Genomic DNA, 10,511 nt, shown 5'->3' with positions numbered 1-10,511 from the left:
AGAACTGGGGTACAGGCCAGAGATGCAGGGACAGTGAGAGGGCTCACCAGTGACAATGGGGAGGAGAACAGGCTGACTGACTAAGTACACTGCTGAGGGGAGCAATGGGTGGGTCAGGGGAGATCTGCCGTACCTTGTGGATCACCCCCAGGGCAGGGATTGAACTCATGCTAAAGTGTCTTTAGCTTCTTTGTGCTGTGCTTTAACCCTCAGTGCTAGCAGGGAGGGCCCTACTGTTATAATTTTTATGTAATATAGCTATTGCAGATTAAGACGTTTCTCCAAGAAGGCAAAAAAAAAAAAAAAAGAAAATTGTATTATAGCACAAACATTCTTTGGTTAAAAATGGTGCTTAGTCCCTCCCTGGTGGTGCAACAGGTTTAAAGCACAGCACTGTGAAGCTTTCCACAGCCACTGCAGCATGAATTTGATTCCCTGCCAGGGATGTGACCCACATGGCGTGGCAAACCTCTGTGATCCCCCCCTCAGCAGTGTACTTCCGTCGATCTGCCTCTTCTGTTCCCCATTCTGTCTCTGGTGAATCCTCTCTCCCCCATCCCCTGCACCTCTGGCCTGTACCCCAGTTCTGTATGTATAAATAAATCTTTCAAAAAAAAAAGTGCTTAAACTTGTACTCAAGAGACTTGAGCTTTTCTTTATTTCTAATTTTAGATACAGTAAATACCAGCTGCTCAATAAATAATGCTGTGGAAAGCATTGTCAGGATAAAAAGAAATAATTATTATCATTTCACAGCTTTATTTTATTTTGAAGATTTATTTATACATACCGAACTGGGGTATAGGCCGAGGTGCGGGGGGTGAGAGGTTTCACCAGAAATAGAAGTCTGCTTTGACAATATAGCTCAGCTCCCTGAACCATGTTGTGGTGACTGGCCGTAGCTTGATAACACTGTGTCTTTAACCCCTGCACCACTACGGAGGCACCAGAAATTGTTTATAAAGAAATCTACGGTTGCATATGTAGTAAGCAAAAACTGGGTTTTATGGCTATTTTTAATATCACTGTTTTTCTTTGCCTCAAATATTTTTTTATGAAATAGTCTTCCTATATACCCTTAATTATAAAATTTGCATTTGCCTCTTTGTCTTTTGTTATGAAGCATGAGAATTTTTCATAGACTTTCGACTGAAAAATAATCTATTTTAATTTATATACATGTTTTTTATCTATGCGTACAAGAACCAGGGTGTAGGTCAGACATACAGGGTGGGTGAAAGGATTCACTAGAGACAGAGTAGGAAACAGGTCAGGCAGATCTACTGAAATACACTGCTGAGGCGAGAGTGGAAGAGACTGGAGAGGTCTGATGTGCCACGTGACCAGCCTGACCCCTAGCCGGCCTGGTTGTGAAGGTGCTGCAGCGGCTTGTAATAGCTTGATAGCACACTCTTTAAATCCTGTGAAATTAGGGAGGCCCCACTTATATTTCATTTTCTCTGTTGTCAGAACCTTTTAAAAATATGTTTGTTTTTACATCATTTTATGCAATTTTCCATCTCAGTTGCAATCCCCTTGGGCTTCCCATCACCAAATCATCCTGTGCCATCACCATAGTCCAGTGCATTTCCCTCCCCACTCTGTTTTTGGTACCATTCCCCACTCCACCCCCACAAAATGTCTCTGGTATGTAGCTGTTCATCATTACCATTATTTTCTCGTCTGTTCCATTATATGCCTGCTATGAGAGAAACCATCCGTTATTTTTCCTTTTCTTCCTGGCTTATTTCACTAAGCATGATCTTTTCCAGATCCATCCATGTTGCTGCAAAAGACAGTGTTTCTTTTTTATTGGTTGCTGAGTAATATTCCATTGTGTATATGTACCACATCTTTTTATTATTATTAGTCATCCATTTTTGGGCATTTGGGCTGTTTCCATGTCTTTCCAATTGTGAATAAAGCAGCAATATACATGGGGGTGCAGGTATCTTTTTGAATCACTGTTTTTGTGTTTTTTGGGTAGATACCTAGGAGTGGGATTGCTGGGTCGTAGGGAAGCTCCACATTTAGCAGTTTGAGGAACCTCCAAACAGTTTTCCATAGTGGTTGTACTAGTTTGCATTCCCCCCAGCAGTGCAGGAAAGTTCCTTTTTCTCCACATCTTCGCCAACATTTGTTGTTGCTAGTTGTTTGAAGATGTGCCATTCTCCCTGGGGTGAGGTGGTATCTCATTGTGGTTTTAATTTGCATCTCCCCTTACTACACCCACTTATATTTCTTAACAGTAACAATGACTTTTGTGCTTATTAGTGCCTGGTTAGTTTGATAACTATTCCAAAAATAGAAATTTATTTAAAAAACCCATTTCATTTGCCATCTTACAGATTTATCTTATAAAAGACTTTCAGACTTTGCTTTGTAATTTTGTAGTTCTTTGTGGAAGAACTAGAATCCCATAAGTAAAACATGAACCTCTTTGTAGTTTATTAATGTTTAATGCTTATGCTTGGTTTTGGGGGCTTGCTTGCTTTCTTTTTCTCATTAGATAAAACTTGAAAGTATATTCAAGTGTATTCAAATTGCCCCTCCTATAGGGGACACAATCAATGTAGCCTTATTCTTTATCACTGTATCTTGTTTAAAGCACCCTTTTATTACTTGTGACATTCTCTTTGTCTCATTGAACCTGACAAGTAGTGGTGTGTGTGAGTGTGTGTGTGTGTGTGTGTGTGTAGGTATGTAGGTATGTAGGTGTGTAGGGCTACATCTATATGTTATATGCATGATTGGTGGTAGTGATTTTGTCTTTCTAAAACAAGGGGCAGAAGCTCTCATATGTGGGTACTTCTTGTCACTGACTTCTCCCTTTGCAGACAGCAGTAGCTCTCTTCCCAAAGCTGCCTACCTGTGACTGTTCTGGCTTCTCATTTAGCTAACTTGTCTCTCTCCTAGTAGCTCTTTTATGCACATTTGTGTCTGTGCAAGAGTCCTTTGCTCTCATTTTCCTCTTTCTAGTAAATCTGCCCTTATTAGCAAAACTAGGATTTGAACAGTGGTATGTGGGATTTTTTTACCATTATACAATATTCCTTTTATAAATTTTTCTCAGAGATATTTATTGCTGTTTCTATCAGTTCTATACAAATGATTCATATACCTATCTTTAGTTTCAGTTTTCGCCTGAGCTTCAAGATCTCTATTCCAACCATACTTTTTGGTTTTGCATAGTGTAAATTTGTCATCTTTTCCTATAACTTTTCTTCTACTAGTTCTTCCTATTTCTTTCTTTCTTCTTTTTGGTTTGTTTAAGCATTTATTTTTATTTATGCATAAAAGAATGGTGGTCTAGGCCAGAGGTACTGGGGGTGAGAAGATTCACCAGAGACAGAGTGGTGAGCAGAACAGGCAGATCTGAACTACACTGTGTAGTTCTATTTTTTAAAAAATTTATGTATTTATACATACAAGAACTGGGGTACTGCCAGATGTGCAGTGGGTGAGAGGAGTCACCAGAGATAGAGCGGGGAGCACTACAGGCAGATTGACTGAAATACAGTGCTAAGGGAGCAGCGGGCATGGCAGAAGAGGTCTGCTACACCATGTGGGTCACCTCCCTGTCTGTGTGTCTTCTGCAGTATTTCTCCCAACTTCTTTTTGTCATGATTATAGTGTAGCTTTGTGGTTTTAGTGTAAAATTCTCTAAGTGTTTCATTTTACTTTGTGTCACACTGTCATCAGATTAATCTTCTTAAAGCATAACTCTTGATTTTTGTAGACCATAGTTGAACTATACTTTCACATGTTTCTACAGTATGAATCTAGGTACTTTTATAACTGTTATCTTATTATGCTCTCTTTAAGTGTACCCTGACTTACAACTAAGCTGTGTGTTATTCAATCTTGTAAATATCGTCTCCATTTTTGTACTGCTGTGCTTTTGTTAGCCTTTTACCAATTATATACGTTCTTTTTCTTCACCGTTTAGTCTCTACCACTATTGATATCTTCACTCTATCATTAAGGTCCATCTCATACCATTTATTCTATGAAGCTTTTTTAGAATCACACCATTGGGGATACAGGATTTTCTTCTTTTATTCCCATTCCTCAAAGCACTCTGTACTTTTTCTTTTTTAAGATTTATTTATTTATGCATATAGAACTCGGGTGCAGGCCAGAGGTGCAGGGGCGGTGAGAGGATTCACCAGAAACAGTGGTGAGCAGAACAGGCAAATCGACAAAGTACACTGCTGAGGGGAGGAGCAGGCAAGATAGGAGAGGTCTGCTGTGCCTTGTGGATCACCTCTGGGGTGGGGATCGAACTTGCAGAAGTGGCCATAGCTTGGCTTAACTTTGCAGTGCAGTGCTCCAACCCACTGAGCCACCAGGGAGGGCCTGCATTTTGTACTTCTTATCTAACATTGTCTGTTTATTCTAATTATTTGTGTACTTGCCTTCATTTCCCCACATAGCAAATTCCTTGAGAGTAGAGATAGTTATCTCCACTAACCCTAGAATTTGTTCATAGATGCCCAAACATTTATTGAACCCAGACTTAGACATATGAGGACACATGTTTCAGAATAAACATTATATTTTCACTTCAGGCTTGACCGTCTTTTTATTTTACTGGATACTGGCACTACTCCAGTTACGAGAAAAGCTGCTGCACAGCAACTTGGAGAAGTGGTGAAGCTTCATCCCCATGAACTAAATAATCTCCTATCGAAAGTAAGAAGTCTTTTTTTTTCTCTTTTAGTATAATGCAGTTGTAGAACTTTGTCCATGGAATAGGGACATAAAAGTAAAGCTAGAAATTACTTTATGGTAGTGACAATGTGTGATCTTCAAATTCATTTAATATTCAGATATTTAAAAAGTTTTGCTATTTGTTTTTTGTTATAAGATTAAAAATACTTTTTAAAAAAATCTCAAGTTTGGTTGTTTAAAGTATTTAATAATATTGAAACTTTTGCCTATGGCACAAATTTGAATCTGACCCAATTTGGTAATGAACTAAGTTGTTAATCTAGTTTGGTAGTGGTTTAACTTGTTCTTAATGACTAATAATTATATCATAGTTGGCAGTCTTCAAATGGGTAAGTACTCATAGTAAATGATTGAAATATTAGTTATCAACTGCTTGAAGGGGAAGGCTTTCTCTGCTTTGGTGGATTTGTGATTTCATAATTCTCTTCCATGGTTTCTAAGCAATTGCCTTATTTTTACTGGACTCTAGTTTTGTAGAAGTGTGCCTGTGTGTAATAAGTGGTGATTTCCATGTGTTTAAATCTTTGACACATAGAATGAAAAAGAGGAGTGTTGCGTGTTTATGTTAGGGGGGGTAGAGGATAGGCAGTGGGAGCAGGATATGATAGTTTAAACATTGGGAGCCCCAAGAAACCTCTTCCCATTGTTCTTCTTTCATTTTATTTTTGTCCCTGATTCACATGAGTAGGAATTCTAAGCTGTTTGTTAACATACAAATTTGCATCATGGAGGCTAACAGTAGCTCTCTTTACAACATATTTTCCACTTAGTATCAGAATTACCACAATGTGGATGGAAAGAATGATTTGAAAACCTATAGGCTCCGAGTTTTCAAATGAAAGGATGAGTATTAGCCAATATTATACTCATGTGTAAATTGAGGGGCTAGAGAGGCATCTCCTTTTCTTCTATCCTAAGGGAGGAGATGGAGGACTTGAATGAACTGAAATTGGAAACAGTGAACCAGACTAATCTGTGCTGAACTGAGAAAAAATTTCCAGTCTTCCATGTGAGTTCTGAACTTCTTAACTCAGACTTGAGCATAGTAGCTACACTCACTTAATTCCAAAAAAGGCAAAGTTTGTTTGCCGTAGCATCACTTCTGTGTTTTTTTGTTGCTGTTTGGTTCTGTTTTTTTAAACACCTTTCTTGAAATCTAATTTACACACCATACAATTCACCCTTGTAAAGTGTATAATTCAATGATTTTTAATATAGTCATAGGTTTGTGCAGCCAGTATTACCACTGTCTGTTTTTAAAATATTTTTAATCTCTCTAAAAAGAAGTCTCATGCCCAGTCACTCATCTCTTGTTTTCTCATACCCAGTCCCAGGATACTGTCAGTCTATTTTCTGTCTATAGATTTGCCCTGTTCAAAACATTTCACATATGTATGTGGCCTCTTATGATTGATTTCTTTCACTTAATTAGTGTTTTCAAGCTTCTTTCATAATGTAGCATGTCTCATTATTTCATTCCTTTTTTATTGCCAAATATCCCATTGTAAGGATGGACATTGGCATTTCTTTTTGGCCTGTTACCAATAATGCTGTTATGAAGATTCATGTGTTTATTTTTGTGTAGATGTGTGTTTTCATTTCTCTTGGAGGCTTATTTCTTCCTGGGAGTAGAATTGTAAATTATATGCTAACTATGTTTAACTTCATGAGGAACTGCTAGGTTGTTTTCCAAACAGGTTCTACCATTCAAGGTCATTCAGCAGTATATGAAGGTTCTTGTTTTTCCATCTCCTTGCCAATACTTGTTATTAATTGATTTTGATTAGAATCAAACTAGTGAATGTGAAGTTATCTTACTATGTTTTTGACTTACATTTTCCTGGTGATTATTGATGTTAAACATCTTTTCACATATTGATCATTTGCTTGTCTTCTTTGGAGAATGGTCTATTCTAGTCCTTTACCCACTTGTGAGATTTTTGTTTATTATTGAATAAATAATTCAATAATTATTTATATACTCTTGTGGTACACAAGAGTACACAAGCATCTCATCAGATAATTTGATTTGTAAATATTTACTCCCATGATGTGGGCTGTCATTTATAATAATCAGTTGGAATTGTTAGGAATTGTGTTGAATCTAGAAGTGAGTTGAGGGAGAATTACTACCTCAATGATACTAAGTCTTCTAATCCATGAACATCCATGTCTTTAATTTTATTTAGATGCATTTTGAATATTTTGTAGTTTCCAGTTGTATTTTTAAAAAAGATTTATTTATTTATGTATACAAGAACTGGGGTACAGGCCAGAGGTGTAGAGGCGGTGAGAGTATTCACTAGAGACAGAGTGGGGAACAGGTAGACGGATGAAGTACACTGCTGAGGAGAGCAGCCATCGGGTTAGGAGAGGTCTGCCATGCCATGTGGATCACCTCCGGGGCCAGGATCGAACTTTCACTGAAGCGGCTGCAGCTTGCTTGCAGTGCTGCATCCTAACCCATACTGCCACTAGGGGGGACCTTCTCTTAAGCATTTTTTAATTAAAAGTTTTCTACTTCTTTTTTTAAGGTGTAGTGATTTCCTCTGAATGATAGATTTTCTAAATGATTTAGTAATTTGAAAGCATTTTAGAATTGCTAAATGATAAACTAATAAATAGTAAGTAAATTTGTATTTCTATATTCTGACAACATTGAACAAACAGTATTTTTTTTTTTTTGGGGGTATATGACTCTTACTTTATAATTTTAAGGTGTTGATATATTTAAGAAGTACAAACTGGGATACCCGGATTGCAGCAGGACAAGCTGTTGAAGCTATAGTGAAAAATGTTCCTGAGTGGAATCCTGTGCCAAGAACCAAACAAGGTGCTTTTAAGTGGAAAAAAAGTTTGCAGTAAAAACTTAACTTAGATTAACTATACTGTAATAACATTTTATGTTTTAATGATTTCATTGTTCATTTAAAAGCTTTTAATTTTCATGCTTTTTAGTGCAAACTTATGAGAAATGACATTTGAGTATCATCATGCCTTTAGAAAACCACTAAACAGTGTTTTTAATATTTATATGTTAAATTATTCTGCAGTATGCGTGATTTACAGAGATTGTTATTTTTTTTCAGGGTGCTTAAATCCTAAACATGGAAATTAACTCAAAACTGTAAAGGTATACATTTTAGTTAAGTGAAAATATGAATGTGACTGGAGTTTTAATTTTCTAGTCACTTTGATAATAACACTTATTTCTAAAAATTTAATTTGCTGGTATAAGTGATTTGTTAATTTGTCTTTTATCCTAAAATGATACATATAGCCAGACACCATAAATTATTTTAGAAAAGTGCACTTTTCAGGTTATTGTCTCTACTTAATCTTGGTATATGTATACCACAGCTCAGCTCAGCTTTTTTTTTTTTTAAAGATTTATTTATGCATACCGAACTGGGGTGCAAGCCAGAGGTACGGGGTGGTGAGAAGATTCACCGGAGACAGAGTGGGGAGTGGAACAGGCAGATGTACGAAATATACTGCTGAGGGGAGCAGTGGGCAAGACAGGATAAGTCTGCTGTGCCATGTGGGTCACCTCACTGGCTGGGGATTGACTTGTGCTGAAGCAGCTCCCTCCCGCTTGCTTCATAGTGCTGTACTTTAACCCATTTGTGCCAGGGAGGACCGTTTTGAAAACAAACAAACAAGCAAACAAAAACTATTAAATTCGTTGTACTAGCTTTAACATTTATAGTAAGATTGCTTGTCATCACTAGAAAATTGAAAATATTTGTAGCAGTTCATTTTAAATAATTATTTTTTAGTTTACAGAGGCCTTATGCAAATACCAGCTAAATATTAAAATCACCGAGCAATTACTGTACATTTAAAATTTTTTAATGACATAGCCATTCATAGATATTAAGTCTCAGATGTATACAAAATTTTAGCAGATTATAATTTCCTTATGAGAAATATAATTTCCTTATTCTACTGAATAAGTTTCTTTATGTCCTAAATATCAATCAGGTACAGGAAAAGGTGGGCAATGCTTAGTAGTCTTATTTATGAATATATACTTTGAATGTATGTTAGTGTAGCCAATAATAAATTCATGCTGTTAACCATGGTATTTTAAAACTGTTTAATAGTCAGTAGTGGAGTCAGATATTAAACATATATTTAATGTTGAGTGCATTTTTTCATAGAACAATGTGCCTTTGTGTAAAAAACACATGTACCTGTAATTATTCTTATGGTTTATAAAAGGGGCACCACCAATTATTCATAAATAAGAGTTGATCATTAAACAACAGTAGCATTTTTGTTTCTTCTACCTTTCAGTTTTGTTTTTAAATTTCTCTGGCATTAACTAATTAGTATCTAGTATTTTATTAATTTTTACGATTTATTTATGCATACAGAATTGGGGTACAGGTCAGAGGTGCAGGGGTGGTGAGAGGATTCACCAGAGACAGAGTGGGGAGCAAAACAGGCAGATTGATGAAGTACCTTGCTGAGGGGAGCAAGTGTGCGAGACAGGAGAGGTCACCTCTGGGACTATGGACTGAAGCGGCTGTGGCTAGCTTGCATCCTAACCCATTGTGCCACCAGGAAGAGCCCTACCTTTTAGTTTTCTTAAAACATTACCCACTCACCCCAAGCAATGCTGTTTTCTTTCATTGTAAATTTTGGCTATATGATCAAGTTAATTGTTTTTATTTTACTTACTTTTTAAAGACTATTTATGCATACAGGAACTGGGGTGTAGGCCAGAGATGAGATGTGTGTGAGAAGGGTTCACTAGAAACAGAGTGGGAAACTGAGCAGGTGTATTTACTGAAGTACACTGCTGAGGGTTGTAGTGATTGAGACAGCATAGGCCTGTTGTGCTAAGTGGGTCAGCTCCCTGACTGGGGATCAGTCTCGTGCTACAGTGGCTGTTAGCTTGATAGTGCTAAGATTTAACTCCTTGTGCCACCAGGGAGGCCCAAGTAAATTGTTTTTAAACTTCATCTAGAGCCTGCTTCAGAAAATGCTATTGAAGATGCATCTACTACAGATCGGTTGAATTTTGACAGATTTGATATATGTAGATTGTTACAACATGGAGCATCACTTTTGGGATCTGCTGGTGCAGAGTTTGAAGTACAAGATGAAAAATCAGGTATGTAGTAATCCTTTAAAAAAGTCTGAAATGTATGTATTCAAACTAGTTTGTCACTAGGTATACTTTGTATTAGACATTTTGAAATCAAACATGTCACAAAGTGTACATTTTTTTAAAAAGATCTATTTATGCATACAGAATGGGTAAAGGCCAGAGGTGCAGGGGCAGTGACAGGATTCACCAGAGACAGATCGGGGAGCAGAAAAGGCAGATTGATGAAGTACACTGGCTGAGGAGAGCAGCGGACAAGACAGGAAAAGTATGCTGTGCCATGCGGATCACTTCCCTAGCTGGGATGTAAGCATGCTGGAACGGCTGTGGCTCTCTTCATAGTGCTATGCCTTTAACCCAATGTGCCACCAGGGAGGGCCCACAAAGTGAAATTGATTGACACTTGCTGGGAGTTGGGGGCACAGTGGATGGGAAGGGTAGCCAGGTCCCTTTGTTCTAAAGCTCCCATATAAATACTTTTCTTAACTGAATATGTACCACACCATTAATAGGTACATTTTATTATTTCATTCTGCAACAGTTTATTATGTAATAGAGAAATTTTAAAGTGTTACTCAAAGCTTCAGTTCAGTAGATTTTAAAATTCAAGATTAGTAATTGTGGTAATGTTTTTACAGTTCTGAAAATTTGAGTCTATATG

At 37.2% G+C, this 10,511-nt stretch overlaps 1 protein-coding gene across 1 annotated transcript in view; it reads left to right on the top strand.

Moving 5' to 3' along the window:
* BTAF1 (BTAF1 RNA polymerase II, B-TFIID transcription factor-associated, 170kDa) overlaps window positions 1-10,511 on the top strand; it is a 75,824-nt gene that overhangs the window by 8,318 nt on the left and 56,995 nt on the right. The window contains exons 2-4 of the mRNA XM_004681037.2: window positions 4,572-4,695; window positions 7,453-7,567; window positions 9,710-9,856. Of these exons, the coding sequence (XP_004681094.2) occupies window positions 4,572-4,695; window positions 7,453-7,567; window positions 9,710-9,856 (386 nt within the window). The remainder of the gene's footprint in view (window positions 1-4,571; window positions 4,696-7,452; window positions 7,568-9,709; window positions 9,857-10,511) is intronic.

This window comes from Condylura cristata, unplaced genomic scaffold, assembly GCF_000260355.1.
Source record: "Condylura cristata isolate star-nosed mole 26May11 unplaced genomic scaffold, ConCri1.0 scaffold00011, whole genome shotgun sequence".
Lineage (NCBI taxonomy): Eukaryota > Metazoa > Chordata > Mammalia > Eulipotyphla > Talpidae > Condylura > Condylura cristata.
Note: the sequence above shows the minus strand (reverse complement) of the source record. Positions and strands in the feature narration are given on the sequence as shown.